The sequence below is a fragment of the Schistocerca americana genome, chromosome 3 (assembly GCF_021461395.2).
Source record: "Schistocerca americana isolate TAMUIC-IGC-003095 chromosome 3, iqSchAmer2.1, whole genome shotgun sequence".
NCBI lineage: Eukaryota > Metazoa > Arthropoda > Insecta > Orthoptera > Acrididae > Schistocerca > Schistocerca americana.
In genome coordinates this window covers 239545838-239567404 of record NC_060121.1, presented here as the reverse complement: position 1 = coordinate 239567404, position 21567 = coordinate 239545838, and the positions used below count along the sequence as shown (strand labels likewise).

General features: G+C 41.0%; 1 protein-coding gene across 1 annotated transcript in view; it reads left to right on the top strand.

Annotated features, from left to right (window-relative positions):
• Positions 1-21567, top strand: part of LOC124605362 (protein fem-1 homolog A) — a 61371-nt gene that overhangs the window by 37427 nt on the left and 2377 nt on the right. The window contains exon 4 of the mRNA XM_047136990.1: positions 20161-20286. Coding sequence (XP_046992946.1) covers positions 20161-20286 — 126 coding nt within the window. The remainder of the gene's footprint in view (positions 1-20160; positions 20287-21567) is intronic.

The following is a 21567-nucleotide window of genomic DNA, read 5'->3' as shown; positions in this document are numbered from 1 at the left end:
GCTATACAACCTAACATGAACAAGCCACTCTCAAGGTTAAAAACATCATGACACTTGGGAAAAAAACAAAGAACAGGTTTTGGACCATCTCAAATACTGCTAAAGCCAATAGATTTTTTTTTAGAGGAGATGACACTTAGGAAAGGATCTTAGCCACTTATAATACAATAAGTGTTGAAAATATACATGGTATAAATGAGCATAAATTGCAGTCTGAATACAATGACTACATTAAATTGAATAAAATTGCATACTATAATAGAGTGTATGCAGAATAATGTGGCTGGTAGATATGCAGTCGGCAGGTCATGCATGGGGAGAACGGGAGAGGGAGGGGTTACAGGCAGGTGCAGTAGGGCAAAATTCTGAGCCCTGGAGGGAAGTGCTGTTCTAAACTGAAGCCTACGCTCACATTTTTTGTAAATATTAAGTTGAGCCCTTTCACACCTACACTTACATGATGACCATTCAAAAATATCTGTCACCTCTGCTGTGGTTAGTATCTAAAAAGAAGTCCATTGAAAAAGCAACAAAAGTAGCGATTTGTTTCTTCCTGGCTTGTTAGCCATTTGTAACCTTCAGAGAAGCATCATGAGTGACAAATTATGAGTAAAAACTACACATTTCTCTTGTTGCCATGTTAAAATTTGCTTGTTTTGCCAAAACACTGTTGAGCTTACACAGTGTCATCTCACTGACCTGTTGTGCAGAGAATTCTGAAACAGTGATGAACAGAGGAAAAGTAGGGTGAATAGCTTATGAAAAAGCATTTGCTCAGCACAAAAATAAACATATAATGTCTTCACTTATTTTGTTCCAAAACCCATAGCATTTCTTGTTTCACCAGTTATTGATGGACCTTAAAAATTACATTATTTCATTGAAAAAATTGGTAGTTAGTGAAATAACATGGTAGATAATGAAGTTTCACATGTTAACCATATAGCAAATTTCTCCTCTTTGTGTGCTATCATTTGCCAAAATCTCATTTCTTTATCTCAGACTGTTTATGAAAAATGAGGAATGTTGTGGATATTTTACTCTGGCTATGTCGCTGCCATCCAAGATCACAAATGAGTGTGTTACATCAGGTCAGTTTTCTTGTGATTGGTCTAAAGCAAAATTCAGTATGTTGGCTAAATTTGTTACCCAGCAACATATTATGGTATATGCACCAGACAAAAAATCAGCACCAAACACAAAATCATTGGAACCCGTATTTTTCATTGCAAATTGTTTTGAATTTTGCACAGTGTCTTACTTATAGGCAAATGTCACAGTTACTACGACCATTAATGAAATGATGGGCACATCATCGTGAAGCTGACACATAAACCTATAAGTAAGGCAAACGTGAACTTTTTTACCAAACAATTTCTGTAAAATTGTTCAAAAAACATTGCAGGGTGTGCGTCTAGATTATGTCATCAACTGGCGAGAAGGGGGCAATGTCAGCCTCCACACGCACATTCTAAATAATTGCAGAAATGTTAATTACAACATATTTCTGAAGAGTGCAAGGAATCTGTTAAACAAAATTATACCTGTTCATATAGAGCTTATCATGTTCTTTTAATGTGTTCTTAAAAAATCTCCAATTCTTCCAAGATGTCCATGTGTGACCCCTTTGTTGAATAATGCAGGACTTCCAAAGTACTGCATTTACGCAAGTGTAAGATGGCCCTGAATGTAAGACAACCTCTCTTTTTATAAGAGGAACCTTGAGAAAAAATTGTGTAACATATCCTGACTAATCAGAATTACAAACTGTATTATCTGCCTAAAACAGTAGCATTATATCTATTCTAAACTTAGGCCATTTATATATTGCCTACATTTTGATAAGACAAGGAGAAGTAAAATAAACAAAAATAAATTGCTTACATTAATTTTTATTTTCACTTCCTTTTTTGCTTACTAAGCCTGTTGTCAGGGGTATCACTGTTTATAATCACTATCATCCTAATAGCACAGCTATGACATTTATATATTCATTGTCACAAGTATTTGGCTGTTGCTTCTGAAAATGTTGTGATTTCTGATGTAGTCGTTACGGTGGGAGCTGAGAACACAGCTCCCCCCCCCCCCCCCCCCCCCAAATACATATCTGATTTCACTTCTATTCATAAAAATCCATGTACATGGTATAGAAAGCCTCGGTTAGCAGCATGACAAAATTTGCTGCCCGCTCACCAAGCTCCTCCCCACACTCATTCTAGTTATCACCCAAGATGTTATCATTGTTCCCCTCCAATCTTTCCATAGTGCCGTGCTTGGGCAACTGTTAAACAAACTGCAATAGATTCTAGGGTGCAGGTCATACGTAACAACACTGACTAATACATAAATAAAAGATCGCAGTCACTATTCAGTCCAGTTCTCAAACTTTTTTTCGTGTCATTACAATCTGCACAGCGGGTCTTGCCGCTATTATTTATTTTTACGATAAAACAATTACACTTAGTTTGATATGTTTTATTTCATTTCTTAGACACGTAATTTTGGTTTAATTTTCTTTCTTGTTTCATCTGAATGTCACCATCTTGCTCCAAAGCTGACTAAAAAATGGTAATTTCTTTATTCGGTATTCTAATAAGTGAAAAGCAACCACATTTGTCCTTGTAGCCCACTTGGTACATCGTTAAAGTCTCTAATAACCAAATAAAGCATTGGATTCAGTTCAAAATCAAGTATGTTTTGAAGGACTACATTTTTGCCTTTCAATACTGCCTTTACTTAAAAAGCACCCCAAATATTTGTATACAGTATCCATACTTGTATAAGATCTTTTGTCACAAACACGTTGAAATACAGCAAGAGCTTATAAGATGATGAAAGTTCATGCTATGTCCTCTTGTATTTCACAAAATTATAAAATTTTAGGCAGAGCAATAGATTGTAGACTGTGGTGGAAGATAGTTCATATTTTCTCATGTATCCCATGCATTAGTGCCACACAAGTCAAATATTAAATGATTGTTCAAGCAGGGTTGTTTGAGCAGGGCCAATACGGTATCGAGTGCTACAGCGTATTGGGAAATCTCAAGCATGTTCTAGCACAAGTATCATCTGCGCAACCTACCATTCCATATTCTTCATACTAAATCTGCACGTGATGTCAGTAGCCAAAGCTTCATCTGTGACTGTAAAATGACCCTTATGTCAATCTATTAAACAACATAAAAATGTTGAGCTCAGCAACAATAGTTTCATCTGGGAATATAAGACAACCCTATATTTTTCAACTGACGATTTGGGAAATACTTCGTCTTATAATCAAGTAAATATGTTAGTATTTATATTACCAGCAGAGCGGTGCTCCTTTTGAAGATGTTGACCGAATGCTGTCTTATTGTTCGGATTAGCATGCTCATTATAATAGGTGATAAAATTTCTAGCACTCTGGCCTATGTAGAAGGACTCACAAGAACCACTTTGTAGATGATATACCCCAAGGAACTAAATTTTTTTCTCATTTATGCAAGTATGTATGCTAGTATTTTAGATATGCCAACCTCTTTGTTTAGAAATAATGAAAGTGGTACGGATAACAGGGCCTAAGTATTGCAGCAGTTACATTGTAAACAGCAACATTTATTTTGTGTGATACAGATTGAATTACTGAGGTGAACTTCCTTTGTAATTAGTTGCTATTAAGGCCTTGTTATTAAGATTTTAAAACTTAAGAAGCGAAATCCACCTGTGCTCCAGTTCTACAAGTATAATGGAAAAAATCCCCTGATATCACTGTCTTTGTCATTGTTGTCATTTAATGAAGTTTTGTCTCCCCCACTGAATGTTCCGAAAGAGCTTCATTCTGCCATGCTTTTTCCATGACACTCTTCATTTGTTCGACAGCTTTCTTCCAATCTTCAGAACTGACGTTTCTGACAGCTTCTCTTGTGAGTGCTTCGACTGCAGACAGGGTACGTTTGTTGTTATTTCTGGCAATGTAACGTTTAATTTGGGCCCATGTTAACTCTATTGGGTTGAAATGACAGTAGTAAGGTAGTAGCCTAACAAATGTATGCCCATGTTTTTTTGCCAGTTTGTCAATTTCGTATAGCTGCAACTGTGGCTTATGAAGATAGATTTTTTTTCTCGTAAGCTCCACATTTTAAGGTCATCACTTATCGACATTATGACACTGAAATCAATCAATCATTTCCTCCTTTTAGTTTGATATTGCAGATGCCTTGTCAACAGGTGAACTGTAAGGAGTATTATGTAAATTGTTGATGGTTTTTTCAAGATTTTCTTTTAGTGAATCTTTGAATGATTTTTTAAAGGTAACGTGCATCATTTCTTCATGTAACATGGTCCATTTATTCATGATAGTCTCCTGTTTTCTTTGATTTAAAAATCAAGTGACTGGGAGGAAACCTTGCAGTGTGCCTGCATAAAGAAGAGTAAGTCTGCACCCCTTGCAACAAGGCATTGCCATTGTTCCTGTAGCTGTGTGTCATCTGTTCAGCCCTGCCTGACAACGTGACCAGAATTGACGTACGTTTCATCAAGCCACACCACTCCATCGATACTTATGCTACAGATGTCCCTTAAAAATTGGTATCACCAGGCAGCTATATCCTCTCTCTCTCCATTAACACATTACAGCCACAGAAGTGTCCATAGTGAAAGTCTTAAGTTGTGTGAAACTGCTGCCAAGGATGTGCAACTGCCTTGAAAAACTACTGATTCCTTAACAACAGAAACAATCAGTTTTGACAATATAATTTAATTGGATGGATAACAAATCTACTCACCAAGCGGTAGCAGAAATCACAAATAAAAGACGATTGTAATTAGGCAAGCTTTTGCAGCCAGTGGCTCCTTCTTCATGCAGAAGAATTGAAGGTGAAGGTAGAGGGTGAAGGAAAAGGACTGGAGAGGTTTAGGAAAAGGGATAGATTTTTGGAAAGTCACTCAGAACTGCAGGACAGCGGAGACTTACCACACAGGATGAGAAACTTTCTTTCTCATACCAGCAACAACCGTCATGCCAGACGGCCATTGCTGTGGCTGGGTAGTGCTCACAAGGCAAGCCTCTGATTGTTGTGGGTAGTACCAGGGCGAATGTTTGGTACATGAAACGTGTTACTGTCTGACCTCTCTTCTACGGCTGTGTGTCTTCTTAGGAATAGTTCTGTCTCAGTTCCTCTTTCTGCCTTCCCGCCTTTTCCCCCTTGGCTACCCCGTGGGGGGAGGACCAGGCCTGCTGGCATGGGACAAAACCCTGGTCTGTGCAAGGACTGATGGGGAGACTTTTGCCACCACCAAACCTCTTTTTTGTGTGGAACACGTTGAGGACAAGTTTGGTGAAGTTGAGACCTTAAACAAGATGATATCTGTCTCCGTCCTTATAAAGACAACTACTGGCTGCCAGTCGGCCTCCCTCTGGGCTTGCAATCACTTAGGTGACATCCTAGTGAATATTACACCTCACAAGTCTCTGAATATGACACAGGGCATGATTTTCCGTAGGGATCTTTTCCTACAGTTCAGTTTAGGGCTAATCTGGAACGACGGGGCATTCGTTTCATCTGGTGTGTCCAGAGGGGCCCTAAGGATTATTGCATAGACTCTGGCACTTTCATCGTGGCCTTTGAGGAGGATACCCTGCCCAAGAAGATTGAGGTGATGGTATACAGATGGGACGTGAAACCATTCATTCCATCTCCCATGCATTGCTTCCATTGCCTCATGCTCAGCCGCATGTCCTCATGATGCTATGCCACCCCCATGTGTGATGACTGTGGCTACCCTCTTCATGTGGGAAACTCTTGCACCCCACTGCCTGGTCTACATTCTCCTTACTCACTGGAGTGTCCAGTGTATACAAAGGAAAAAAAAAAAAAAAAAAAAGAGTCCAGGAAATAAAGATGCTTGGCCATCTCAGCTACATTGAGGCCGGGAAGAAGTTTGACAGACTTCACCAAGTGACTCTCTCATCTACCTCTGCCTCAGTTACATCTTCCCCTCCTCCCCCATCCTTTCCCACTTCCCTTTCCCCCCTGCACCCCCAGTAGCTCCTGTCCCTTCCCCTCAAGGAACCCCTCCCTCCTCGCCCTCCTTCCCCTCCCACCTACCCCTTCTTCCGCCCCTCCTCCTCCTCCTCCTCCTCCTCCTTGGCCGCAAAAGTAATCCTCTTCTCTGTCTCTTGCTAAGAATGGGGCCCTCTCTTGGAACACCCCTCATTGGCATTCTCAAGATAGGAAGCCTGCAACCTCATGTCGGCCAAGAAACCTACGCTCTTGAGTGCCCCAAAGTCACTTGCTCTCTGTCCAGTCCGGACATGGCTGCTGTCTATTCCCACCGAGGTAGGAGGAGAAGATGAAGAAGAAGAAGCGGAAATCCAAGGACGAGGCTTTTCCAACATCCCAGGGGGCTTCACCCCCTCTTTCTCAGTTCAAATCAGACCCAGTTTTTATGGATGACACCCCATTCTTGTCAGTAACGACTATTGTCTCAGTGGCATGACCTCCCCTCGGATTTTTTGTGTCTACCCTTGAGTCGCCACATGATAATCTTGTGGACTTGCAACAGATATTACCATCACATACTGCAAATACAACAACTTGTTTCCCCTTAGTCTGCATTCTGTCTTGCTCTTCAAGAAATGCACTTCCTTAATGACCACTCTCAAACGTTTCTTGGTTATTGGGCGAATGTGCCAACCTCAAGATAGCATCTGGAGTTGTCTGCACTTTGGTTCCCACTGATGTCACTAGCGACTGGATCCCCCTTCGTACCAACCCGAAAGCAATAGTGGTACAAGTGCAAATGATCCCAGCAGTCACCAATTGCAGTGTCTATCTCCCTCCAGGTAGGCCACTTCTGTATGTTGAACTGCCTAATTTAATATAGCAACTGCCACACCCGTATCTCCTCCTCAGGGACTTCAATGCACAACATTTCCTGTGGGAAGGGGGGGGGGGGGGGTTAGCAGTCTTCTAATTGGCCAGGGTCTCATCCTACAGGGTGTTCTGTGTACTGATCCATCAGCCCTTGCAGAACACCTCACGACACACTTTGCGAAAACATCAGTGTCCTCTTCCTATCCTGCTACGTTTCTCTGGCAGAAATGATGAGTTGATGAAACCCCCCTTTGTTTTCAAACCCCATCAAGCTGAAGTCTGTAATGAACCCTTCACTGAGTGGGAATTCTTGCAGGCTGTTACTTCTTCAAATGACACGGCCCCAGGCCTGGATTCCATCCACAACCAGGTGATCCAACACTCGGACATTACCCAGTGGCAACATATACTCAGGGTCTTGAAGCGCATTTGGCTCATGGGTGTCTTTCCCTCACCACAGTGAGACAGCATAGTCATCCCCGTACTTAAGCCCAGGAAGAACTCAATGTCTCTTGGCAGCTGTTGACCGAGTAGCCAGTTGCCTGACCAGTGTATTTTGTAAACCACTTGAGAGGATGGTTAGCTTCTGGTTATGTTGTGTACTTGAATCTCGGGCCATTTTGTCCCCATATCAGTTTGGCTTCCAGGAAGGACGATATACAACTGACCATTTACTCAGATTGGAAACAGCTATCTGTTAGGCTTTTTCTAAATGCCAACATATTGTCGTGGCCTTCTTTAACCTGTATAAGGCTTGGCACTGTCACATTTTAGTTATCCTCCATGACTGGGGCTTTCGTGGCCTCCTCCTGATATTTATCCATGAGGTATAATCCCATCGGCTCTTCCAAGTTAGCACTTCACACAGCACTCCTCGGATCCAGGAGAACAGTATCCCACAGGGTCTGTGTTAAGTGTCACACACTTCCTTATCCCCATCAATGGGCGTGTAAACCTTTGATGGGCCTCTGGTTGCCCCAGCATTGAATGTTGACGATTTTTGCATCTGGTGCAGCTCCCACTCTGTAGCACCTTGTGAATGCCAGCTCCAAGACCTCTCTGTGGACCCTTTCTCGTGGCTTCTAATTTTCTCCTTCCAAAACGTGGGTTACGCATTTTTGCCATCGACCCACAGTATACCCCGATCCGGAGATTTAATTACCGCATTTTCTCGAATCTATGCTGCACTCGAATCTAAGCCGCACCTGAAAAATGAGACTTGAAATCAAGGAAAAAAACATTTCCCGAATCTAAGCCACACCTGAAATTTGAGACTCGAAATTCAAGGGGAGAGAAAAATTTTAGGCCGCTCCTCCAAATCTAAACAAAGTTGGTCCATTGTAATATGAGACACAATTTAGGTCGAATGAATGACGATACAGCTACAGTAGTTTGGTTCGAGCCGTAAGCTTAGTAGTTAGGCTTTACCAGGTAGCCATTGCTATGCATCAGGCGCTCCGTCTGTATTTATACGGGTACCCTTCCTTTTTCACGTGCTTTGTCTGGTTTGAATCGATTGCGTATTTTTCTTTGATCTGATAAGTGCCGTTCCCTTTCTTATAGGTGTTTACATCACTCTAAGCTGAAAATGCATTACTGTACTGTGTCATGCATTGTTTGTCGCATTCTGATAGTGCGTGTTTACGACCTGTTGCCGCTCGCAGCAAGGCTTGTTTTTGTGCGCACCACCACCACTTCCAATTAAAAAAAAGAAAAAAAGAGAGGAATCGTCTCATTAGTGAAACAATGGCAAGAGACTGCTATTTGTTGTTACACTGCTGCTTTATTTGATAATAATCAACAAGAACCAAATAATAGACTGCGTGTGATAGATGATGTTGTGAAAGAGAGTTTAGCGAAAATTTTTCTTAGTTTGAAAATCTTTGCAGACGTCTCTTTAGTACATTACATTCTGCACAGAAATTAATCATCTTAGATTTAAAAATCTAGTCAGTTGTCGTGCTTCATTTCTGACTGTATCACCATTCGACGTAAGAATAATATGAATATAAATATGGCATGATATGTATATTCTCCCGCACTTGCTGTTGTCTCACTCTTGTTTCATAGTTTATTAGGCAGACAGGATGTAAACGAGATAGTAGCAAACACGAACAAATACACGGCAAAATGTTTATATTCGTGTTATTCTTATGGTGAAGAGAATACTGCATGTGATTCACAATTCATAAAAGTTCCTATTAACAACCATCTCTTGTCACAAGTAGGAAAAAATTCAGAACGTAGAGTTGGCCATATTGACAAACATCCCAAGCAGTCTTGCCAGTCAGATTTTCATAGTACATTGAAAGGCTGCTACATTCGTAGATGAACAACACGGAATTTGTATTTACTTCGTTGGATACTGTATGAAAATGCAGTGGTCAAAACTCGGGGCAGAGAAAAAATCTCGTCTTCCACCTTAATTTATTTACTGACGCAGAGGTTCTGGCGCCAGTATTTATCTTTGTGCCTGCAAAGCATGCCCCTGTAGCGCTACACATATTCAACAGCAGAAGTTAATTGTGGCGGCACCTACCACATTTTACAGAACTTCCGCTTACTTTGCACTCGATTCTAAGCTGCAAGCAGTTTTTTGGATAGAAAAACTGGAAAAAAAGTGCAGCTTAGATTTGAGTAAATACGGTAGGTAACAAACACCTAGTTGTTGTAGCACAGTCCAATTTCTTGGGCCTTCTTTTTTATAAAAAGCTGACGTGGCTGCCCCATGTTCGCCACCCGAAGACTGCCTGCATGCAGAAGCTTAATGATGCCCTCTGCCTCCTGGCACACACTCTTCTCCATATTTACCATGCTCCGGTCTTGTCCAGATTCAATTATAATTGTCAGGGTTTGGGCTCAGCGACTACTTTGAGTCTGAAACTACTCAACTCTGTTAACCATTATGGAGTGCATCTGGTTATTGGTACTCTTGGCACTAGTCCTGTTGACAGGCTCCTTGCCAAAGTGGAGATTCCCCCATTTTTAAAAAAAAAAAAAAAAAAAAAAAAAACAGTGGAGCCAACTCTTGGTTTCTTGTTGTTGTTGTGGTCTTCAGTCCTGAGACTGGTTTGATGCAGCTCTCCATGCTACTCTATCCTGTGCAAGCTTCATCATCTCCCAGTACCTACTGCAACCTACATACTTCTAAATCTGTTTAGTGTATTCATCTCTTGGTCTCCCTGTACGATTTTTACCCTCCACGCTGCCCTCCAATACTGAATTGGTGATCCCTTGATGCCTCAGAACATGTCCTACCAACCGATCCCTTCTTCTAGTCAAGTTGTGCCACAAACTCCTCTTCTCCCCAATCCTATTCAGTAGCTCCTCATTAGTTATATGATCTACCCATCTAATCTTCAGCATTCTTCTGTAGCACCACATTTCAAAAGCTTCTATTCTAGTCTTTTCCAAACTATTTATCGTCCATATTTCACTTCCATACATGGCTACACTCCATACAAATACTTTCAGAAACGACTTCCTGACATTTAAGTCTATACTCGATGTTACCAAAATTCTCTTCTTCAGAAACGCTTTCCTTGCCATTGCCAGTCTACATTTGATATCCTCTCTACTTCGACCATCATCAGTTATTTTGCTCCCCAGATAGCTATACTCCTTTACTACTTTAAGTGTTTCGTTTCCTAATCTAATTCCCTCAGCATCACCCGACTTAATTCGACTACATTCCATTATCCTCGTTTTGCTTTTGTTGTTGTTCATCTTATATCCTCCTTTCATGACACTGTCCATTCCATTCAACTGCTCTTCCAAGTCCTTTGCTGTCTCTGACAGAATTACAATGTCATCGGCAAACCTCAAAGTTTTTATTTCTTCTCCATGGATTTTAATACCTACTCCAAATTTTTCTTTTGTTTCCTTTACTGCTTGCTCAATATACAGATTGAACAACATCGGGGAGAGGCTACAACCCTGTCTTACTCCTTTCCCAACCACTGCTTCCCTTTCATATCCCTCGACTCTTATAACTGCCATCTGGTTTCTGTACAAATTGTAAATAGCCTTTCGCTCCCTGTATTTTACCCCTGCCACCTTTAGAATTTGAAAAAGAGTATTCCAGTCAACATTGTCAAAAGCTTTCTCTAAGTCTACAAATGCTAGAAACGTAGGTTTGCCTTTCCTTAATCTAGCTTCTAAGATAAGTCGTAGGGTCAGTATTGTCTCACGTGTTCCAATATTTCTACGGAATCCAAGCTGATCTTCCCCGAGGTCGGCTTCTACCAGTTTTTCCATTCGTCTGTAGAGAATACGCATTATTATTTTGCATCCGTGACTTATTAAACTGATAGCTCGGTAATTTTCACATCTGTCAGCACCTGCTTTCTTTGGGATTGGAATTGTTATATTCTTCTTGAAGTCTGAGGGTATTTCGCCTGTCTCGTACATCTTGCTCACCAGATGGTAGAGTTTTGTCAGGACCTTCTCTCCTACGGCCGTCAGTAGTTCTAATGGAATGTTGTCTACTCCCGGGGCCTTGTTTCAACTCAGGTCTTTCAGTGCTCTGTCAAACTCTTCACACAGTATCGTATCTCCCATTTCATCTTCATCTACATCCTCTTCCATTTCCATAATATTGACCTCAAGTACATTGCCCTTGTATAGACCCTCTATATACTCCCTCCACCTTTCTGCTTTCCCTTCTTTGCTTAGAACTGGGTTTCCATCTGAGCTCTTGATATTCATACAAGTGATTCTCTTTCCTCCAAAGGTCTCTCTAATTTTCCTGTAGGCAGTATCTATCTTACCCCTATTGAGATAAGCCTCTACATCCTTACATTTGTCCTCTAGCCATTCCTGCTTAGCCATTTTGCACTTCCTGTCTAACTCATTTTTGAGACGTTTGTATTCCTTTTTGCCTGCTTCATTTACTGCATTTTTATATTTTCTCCTTTCATCAGTTAAATTCAATATTTCTTCTGTTACCCAAGGATTTCTACTAGCCCTCGTCTTTTTACCTACTAGGTCCTCTGCTGCCTTCACTACTTCATCTCTCAAAGCTACCCATTCTTCTTCTACTGTATTTCTTTCCCCCATTCCTGTCAATTGTTCCCTTATGCTCTCCCTGAAACTCTGTACAACCTCTGGTTTAGTCAGTTTATCCAGGTCCCATCTCCTTAAATTCCCACCTTTTTGCAGTTTCTTCAGTTTTAATCTACAGTTCATAACCAATAGATTGTGATCAGAGTCCACATCTGCCCCTGGAAATGTCTTACAATTTAAAACCTGGTTCCTAAATCTCTGTCTTACCATTATATAATCTATCTGATACCTTCTAGTATCTCCAGGATTCTTCCATGTATATAACCTTCTTTCATGATTCTTGAACCAAGTGTTACCTATGATTAAATTATGCTCTGTGCAAAACTCTACAAGGCGACTTCCTCTTTCATTTCTTAGCCCCAATCCATATTCACCTACTATGTTTCCTTCTCTCCCTTTTCCTACTCTCGAATTCCAGTCACCCATGACTGTTAAATTTTCGTCTTCCTTCATTATCTGAATAATTTCTTTTATCTCATCATACATTTCTTCAATTTCTTCATCATCTGCAGAGCTAGTTGGCATATAAACTTCTACTACTGTAGTAGGCGTGGGCTTCGTGTCTATCTTGGCCACAATAATGCGTTCACTATGCTGTTTGTAGTAGCTTACCCGCAAACCTATTTTGTTATTCATTATTAATCCTACTCCTGCATTACCCCTATTTGATTTTGTATTTATAACCGTGTATTCACCTGACCAAAAGTCTTGTTCCTCCTGCCACCAAACTTCGCTAATTCCCACTATATCTAACTTTAACCTATCCATTTCCCTTTTTAAATTTTCTAATCTACCTGCCCGGCTAAGGGATCTGACGTTCCACGCTCCGATCCGTAGAATGCCAGTTTTCTTTCTCCTGATAACGACGTCCTCCTGAGTAGTCCCCGCCCGGATGATCCGAATGGGGGACTATTTTGCCTCCGGAATATTTTACCCAAGAGGACGCCATCATCATTTAACCATACAGTAAAGCTGCATGCCCTCGGGAAAAATTACGGCCGTAGTTTCCCCTTGCTTTCAGCCGTTCGCAGTACCAGCGCAGCAAGGCCGTTTTGGTTAGTGTTACAAGGCCAGATCAGTCAATCATCCAGACTGTTTCCCCTGAAACTACTGAAAAGGCTGCTGCCGCTATTCAGGAACCACACGTGTGTCTGGCCTCTCAACAGATACCCCTCCGTTGTGGTTGCACCTACGGTACGACCACAACGGAGGGGTTTCTTATGCAGTCGCTATTTGACGATTCCCTGACCATCCCGTGTACCCCATCCTCTTTGCAAATGAGGGATGTCTCCCTCCTGACACCTGCCCTCAGGTGGAATTGCCAGTTGGAATGCTTCTCACTTCCTTCTGTCAGGATCTCCATCTCCACTCGCTGGAATGTACCCCATTGCCCCATGTATTTCCTCTTCTCTTCCTCATCCCCCAACCCCCTGGATGGTGGATAGACCATGGATTAGGACCAACCTGTTCCATGGTCCTAAGGTATCTGTTGCCCCTTTGATATTCCAGTGTCTTGTACATTCCATCCTTGAAGAGTTCCAGGGTACTACCATCATTTGCACTGGTAGTTCTAAAACGATAGATAAGGTGGGATATGCTTTTACATCTCCTACTGGCATGGAACATCATTTACTGCCGGAATCATGTGGTGTGTTCACTGCAGAGATGCTAGTCATTAGCAGGGCCCTCCATTTTGTTACTCAGGCCTTCCTCCACATTGCTTTAATATGTACGTACTCAATGAGCAGCCTGCAGGCTATAGACCAATGCTACTCTTGTCATCCTTTGGTGTCTGCTGTCCCTGACCTCCTCTCTGCCCTTGGCTATGCCACCTGCTCAGTTGTCTTTCTGTGGGTCCCAAGTGATATGGGCATCCCAAGGAATCAGGTGGCTGACAGGTGAGCTAGACAGGCCGATACTTTCCCTATTCCCTTTCATGATTCCAGGTGCAGATATGCGGATACACATCAAATTTCTCTTTGTGCAAAAGTGAAATGCCATCTGGTACACTACTGCTCTCAGCAATGAACTCTGCACAATCAAGGAGACTACTGCAGTTTGGTGCTCTTCCTTCCACTTCTCTCGGAAGGAGTCCATTGTCTTATGCCATCTATGCATCAGTCATACTAGACTCATCCATTGTTTTCTCTTGCATAACGAGCCACTCCCACACTGTGGCTGTGGAGCCAGGCTGACTGTATCCCATATATTGGTGGAATGTCTCCTTCGTACTAAGTATAGCCTTCCAGATTCCTTGTCTCTAATATTTGCTGTTGATTCACAGATATTTGAACTGGTTCTCAAGTTTCCTATGTGAAATTGGTTTTTATTTTCAGTTATAAGGTTTTCTTTACTACTGGAGCAGGGGCAGGGTGGTTGTGGTTGGAGCCTCTCTTCGTGTTTTCTGGCTTGGGACCCATGACTGAGTCCCCTTGTAAAGATCGCTTTTTTATCCCTCTGTTTTTCCAATTTTTAGATTTGGCCTCCCCTTTTATGCCTCCCACTGTGCGTGTCTTTTTAGCTTCTTCGCTTTATAGTTTTGACCCCCCTTACTGGATCCACCCACTTTTAGCGAGCTCTTCTATCTTACACATGTACCTATGTACCTTTTGAATCGCAGGACTGATGACCTCCCCCCCCCCCCCTGTCCCCCCTGTCCCCCACCCTCAATCAATCAGTCAACCCCTATTGGATTTTGTATTTATAAACCCGTATTCAGCTGACCAGAATTCCTGTTCCAACTGCCATTGAACATCACTAATTTCCGACTATATCTAACTTTAACCTGTCCATTTCCCTTTTTAAATTTTCTAACTTACCTGCTTGATTAAGGGATCTGACATTCCATGCTCTGACCCATAGAATGCCAATTTTGTTTCTCCTGAGAAAGACATCCTCCTGAGTGGTCCCGATCCATAGATCCAAATTAGGGACTTTTTTACCTCTGGAATATTTTACCCAAGAGGATGCCATCATCATTTAACCATACAGTAGAGCTCCATGCCCTCGGGATAAATTATGACTTTAGTTTCCCCCTTGCTTTCAGGCATTTGCAGTACAAGCACAGCAAAGATGTTTTGGTTATGTTACAAGACCTGATCAGTCAATCATCCGGACTGTTGTCGCTGCAACTTTTATGCAATGTGCTTCTGCTCTTCAGGAACCACAAATTTTTCTGCCCTGTCAACAGTTACCCCTGTGTTGTGGTGACTTCTATGGTATGGCTATCTTTTATCACTAAGACACGCAAGCTTCCCCACCAACGACAAAGTTCGTGGTTCATGGGGAGGGGGTGGGGTGGGATCAATGCCATAAGCCATTATTAAGTTAAAATGTGCAAAGCTTGTTAATTTGTTTGTTTCCAAATCCAGTAATTATGTTAAGAACAGAAGTTGCTCAACATCTCTGTTTGTGAACCTTCGTAACATCTTCCACTCAATCAAAATTTCATCAGTATATACACCCAAAAAGTTGAAAAATTCTGCCCTAATTACTGTCCCTGGTCATATTGTACACCATTTCTTTTTTTCCCTAAATTGTAGAACTTGTAGAGAAAATTTTGTTATTCCTTGAAAAAAAATCATTATTAACAATTTATTTTGCTGTTGCCTCTTAAGGAGATTAAAGTTGTCAGCATATATGTTATGTGAAATATTATTCACACATGTAAGAGTGAACCTAAAATTTTTCATGTGGAACTACATCATTCGTGGTGAATAGTTAACACAGTCACCCTTCCCTCCACTGACGTTAAACTATTCTCTCATTGCAGCAGTGTTTCAATTATTCCGCACCACATTTACAATGTTTTTGGTAGTTACAGTTCAAACTATTGTTTGTAATGCCATTAATTCCATAAAATTTAAGGTTTTCCTAGAAACTATCATGATCTACTCAATCAAATGCATTGGACAGATCACAGAAAATGCCACCTATGAAGATATTTTGTTATTTAATCCTTGTGTCATTTGGTGACCACATGTAAGTAAAGCTGTCCTTAATGCGAAGTTTGGTTTAAACACTACAGTGCATTACTAGGATTGGTCCTATTGAAAGTTTTATGATCCTGCCTTCCACTGATCATTGAACTGACTTAACCATTCAGTCATAAAGAGACCGACATGGTACAATGTGGTATTTTTGACATAGATGAATCATTGCTAGAGGTGAGGCAGTGCTAATCAGCAGCAAAAGTACTAAAATCAAATGAAGATTGAACTCTGAAGCTTTGAATTTGTAGTCTGGTATTTACTACTCACTAGGTCAACAAATCTATACATAACATTCTCATTTTGGCAGCTCCTCTGGAACACAAACTGTGATCTATTAAGTAAATTGTTCGTACATCAGTGTGACTCTGTCCGTGTGTAAGAAAATATTTTGGGCAAAAGATATCAGCAGGGAAACTGAATACCATTATTTAGATTGTGATGAGATTTCAGTACCAGATTTTAAACTGTCAGATGTTTCCAGGGGCGGATGTGGACTCTGACCATAATAAAATTTATTGGTTTTCAACTATAGATTAAAACTAAAGAAACTGTTAAAAGGTAGGAAATTAAGGAGATGGGACCTGGGTAAGTTGAAAGAACCAGAGGTTGTTGCAAGTGTGAGACAGAACATTACGGAGCCATTGACTCAAATAGGGGAAAGGAATAAAATAGAAGACGAGTGGATCATTTTGAGAGATGAAATAGTAAATCCAGCAGAGAATCAAGTAGGTAAAAAGGCAAGGCCTAGTAGAAATCCTTGGATGTAACAGGAGATATTGAATTTGACTGATGGAAGGAGAAAATATAAAAATGCAGCAAATGAAGCAGACGAAAGGGAATACAGACATTTAAAAAATAATATTGACAGAAGGTGCAAAAGGCTAAGCAGGACTGCTGGAGGACAGATGCAAGGCTATATATGCATATATAACTAGGTGAAAGATAGTTACTGCATAGAGGAAAATTAAAGAGACCTTTGGAGAAAAGAGGAGCAACTGTAGGAATATGAAGAGCTCATATAAAAACCACTTGAATGCAATCTTATAGAAAGAGGAGAGGATATAGACAAAGATGAGATAGGAGATATGATACTGCAAGAAGAATACGACAGAGCACTGAAAGAGCAAAGTGGAAACAAGGTCCACAATATTATGTCAGAACTTCTGATACTTTCAGGAGAGCTAATCATTACAAAACTATTCCACCTGATGTGCAAGATGTATAGGACAAGCAAACCTCAGACTTTAAGAAGAATGTAATAATTCCAATTAAGGGACACACTGACAGGAGTGAATATTACCATACTGTCAGTCTAATAAGTAATGACTTCAAAATACTGATACTAATTGTTTTCAGAAGAATGCAAAAGCTGGTAGAAGCTGACCTCAAGGAAGATCAGTTTGGATTCTGGAGAAATGCAGGAACGCATAAGGTATATGTCCCTGCAAGAAGATAAGGAAAGGCAATACTACATTTATAGCATGTGTAGACTTCAGTAAAGCTTTTGATAATGTTGGCTGGAATACACTATTTGAAATTTTGAAGGTAGCAGTAGTGAAGTATAGGGATTGAAAGATTATTTACAAATTTTACAGAAGCTAGACGGCAGTTGTAAGAGTTGAGGGGCATGAAATGGAAGCAGTTGTCGAGAACAGATCGAGGGGATTGTAACCTATGTCCAGTGTTACTCAATCTGTACATTGAGCAACCAGTAAAGGAAACTAAAGAAAAATTTGGAGAAGGAATTAAAGTTCAGGGAGAAGAAATAAAAACTTTGAGGTTTGCAAATGATGATGTAAATCTGTCAGAGATAGCAAAGGACTTAGAAGAGTAATTGAATGGGGTGGACAGTGTCTTGAAAGCAGGATATAAGGTAAGCATCAACAAAAGGTAAACAAGGGTAAGGGAGTGAAGTAGAATTAAATCATGTGATACTGAGAGAATTAGATTAGGAAATGAGAAACTAAAAGTAGTATGTGAGTTTTGATATTTGGGCAACAAAATAATTGATGATGACTGAAGTAGACAGGATATAAAATTTACACTGGTGATGGCAAGAAAAATGTTTCTGAAGAGAAATTTGTTAACATCAAATATTGATGTAAATGTTAGGAAGTCTTTCAGAAGGTATTTGTCTGGAGTGTAGCCTTGTATGAAGTGAGACATGGATGATAAACAGTCCAGACAAGAAGAGAACAGAAGTGTTTCAAAAGAATTCTGAAGATTGGATGGGTAGACCATGCAAGTAATGATGAGGCGCTCGATAGAAGTGGGGAGAAAAGAAATTTTTGGCACAGCTTGGCTAAAAGAAGGGACCAGTTGATAGGACACATTCTGAAACATCGAGGGGTCATAAGCTTAGTATTGAAGGGAGTGTGTGTGGGGAGGGGGCTTGTGTAGAGAGAGAGAAAGAGAGAGAGAGAGAGAGAGAGAGAGAGAGAGAGAGAGAGAGAGAGAGAGACAAAGACCAAAGGACGAATACAGTAAAGAGATTCAGATGGATGTAGGCTGCAATTGCTATTTGGAGATGCAGAGGCTTGCACAGGATGGAATAACATAAGCCCACAACATGTCATCTTTCTTGGTAGGTAGTATTTTAATAGTTTTGGAGAAATTCCATTTGTTGTTGATGCACTACATATATCACTAAGGACAGAACAGATCAGCTGTCAGAATTTGTTTTTAGCTCCAAGAGAGCAAGTATATTAGGAAAGCTTTCACCTTTCTATGTACAAAGAAGAACCTTAAAGGCAGTGAAATAGATGTGAATTGGAGTTTTGCTAAGGGGAGCTACCGCATCGGGTCAAACTGGTGTAAACTGTGAACTAACACTAATTTTGTTAATAAATGTTAGTGTGGAGGGATGACTTCCAGGAACTTAACTTGATTTAGGCACTGGTGAATTAAAGGACAAATATAGGAGGTTGATGTATGTTAAAAGGCATGGTGAATGTGTGATATTCAATTTTCTCATTCTTTCCAGTATTATTGAACCAAGCTGTATCTGCTTAAAAATGCGGTCCTAAAGAGCCACACCATCTGAAGTTGGGATTCATCAGTTTACTTGTAGAAGAAAATGATCAAGGAAATTAGAGAGATCAAGAATGTGTCATGTATTGAAGCAAATAAGAGGAGCAGACAAAAGAAACAGGTCCATTATTGTGTCTGTAGCAGGTTTCCAAGGCTGTCAAACCACCCAACCTGAGTTTTATGTAATGAAATTTCTATGGGCGCTTTAGACTAGGGTTTTAAATTAATGTATTCTGTATTCCCCTCTGCTCTGGTTGAGGCTGCCATTCGTGACTCCAGACTATATGGCAGATTGCAATAAGGTGTGTTTTTCCCACTACAGTCAACCATATGATCCATGCTAACTTCACATGTTTATCATTTTTACTCTGTTTACCTGATATTTATAGAACTGCCCTTTATTTGTACCAGAAGTGATTTAGGAGGAGCACAATAATCATGAATATGATGACAAGATTTACCTGGTTTTTCCCTGGAGAAGTGTAGTGTTTTATTTTCTTACCACCATGTATGTTCCCATCACAGTATGAAGGAATACAATTTGTGGATGGTTAGTAACATAAAGTCATTTAGGATAATTAAAACCACTTGTAGTAAGTTTCTTTTTCTGCATTTGGAAATGTGCAGATAGTTTCACGTAGCACCCTCACAAATTGATTTTCATGTATTTGCTTATAAACTGTACATATATATATATGTGTGTGTGTGTGTTTTACTGCTGCATGCTGTAATTAATTGCTGTGATCTGCAGTGAATTAAATTCAGTGTAAGTCAGGAATGTACCTGTAATTCTGTGTTTGTCCTCTTCAGAGAAATTTGACATTTTTCTTGTCACTCAAAAACCAGGAGCCTTATTTTCGGCTGGCCGGAGTGGCCGAGTGGTTCTGGGCGCTACAGTCTGGAACCGCGCAGCCGCTACGGTCGCAGGTTCGAATCCTGCCTCGAGCATGGGTGTGTGTGTTGTCCTTAGGTTAGTTAGGTTTAAGTAGTTCTAAGTTCCAGGGGACTGATGACCTCAGAAGTTGAGTCCCATAGTACTCAGAGCCATTTGAACCTTATTTTCACCTTATCGTACTAGCTTTTAATTAGTCAATAGTGTGTTACTGTATATTCCATAAAAATACACTCTAGATAATTTTGTGTGATTTTGTATTATTTTTAATTGGTGTTCATAGTGTATGTATACTGTTCTTGAAAGGGTTCCGATCATCTGTTTTCAGATGATATTTCCTAATATGGAAGTTATACGACTTCTTCTTGATTGTGGTGCACCAGTGAATGCAAGAAATGAATCACGATCAACACCACTTCATGTAGCAGCAAATCCATATAATTTCTACAGCCCAGTAAGTTGATGCTTTGTATTGCATATCATCATACTATAAGTCGAACTATCAATGCAATAAATAATGAATTTCAAATGAACAATGGAAAATATTATGAAAAGGATACTTGCTACACATCATACAGTGGAGATGCTGAGTCGCAGATAGGTGCAACAGAAGACTGTCACAGAATATGCTTTTGGGCAACACACACACACACACACACACACACACACACACACACACACACACACACACAGTCACACATGCAAATGCAGCCCACACACACATGACCACAGTCTCTGGCAAGTGAAGCCACACTACAAGCAGCAGCAACAGCGCATGATGGAAGAGGCAACTGGCTGGGAGAGGGATAGCACCATAGGGGTTGGGGACAGTGATGTGCTGCTGGGGAGCATGCAGGGATGAGGTGGGGAGAGGATAGGGCAGCTAGGTGCAGTCGGGAAGTTAGACAGAGGGTGGCGGGGAGGGGGCGTACCGGAAAAGAATTAAAAAGACTTGGTGCATTGGTGGAATAGAGGGTTGTGTAGTGCTGGAATGGAGACAGGGGAGGGACTACATGAGTGAGGACAATGAATAATGACGGTTGAGGCCAAGAGGGTTATGAGAACATAGGATATATTGCAGGGAGAGTTCCCATCTGCACAATTCAGAAAAGCTGTTGTTGGTGGGAAGGATACACATGGCACAGTCTGTGAAGCAGTCATCGAATTGAAGAATTTTGTGTTGGGCAGCGTGGTCCAGTCATTTCTTGGCCATAGTTTGTCGGTGGCCATTCATGCAGACAGTTTGTTGATTGTCATGCCCACATAGAATGCAGCACAGGGGTTGCAGCTTAGCTTGTAGATCATGTGATTGGTTTCACAGGTAGCCCTGCCGTTGATGGGATAGGTGATGTTTGTGACCAGACTGGAGTAGGTGGTGGTGGGAGGATGTATGGGACATGTCTTGGATCTAGGTCTGTTACAGGGATATGAGCTAAGGGGTTGGAGTAGGGGCTGTGTAGGGATGGACGAGTATATTGTTTAGGTTTGGTGGACAGTGGAATACCGCTGTGGGAGGGGTGGGAAGAATAGTGGGCGGGACAAGAGGTAGTCAAAACCCTGGCAGAGAATGTAATTCAGTTGCTATAGTCCTGTTTGGTACTGAATTACGAGGGGAATGCTCCTCTGTGGCTGGACAATGAGACTTTGGGAGGTGGTGGGTGACTAGAAAGACAAGGCACAGGAGATATTTTTTGTTCAAGGTTGGGAGGATAATTATGGTCTGTAGAGGCCTCAG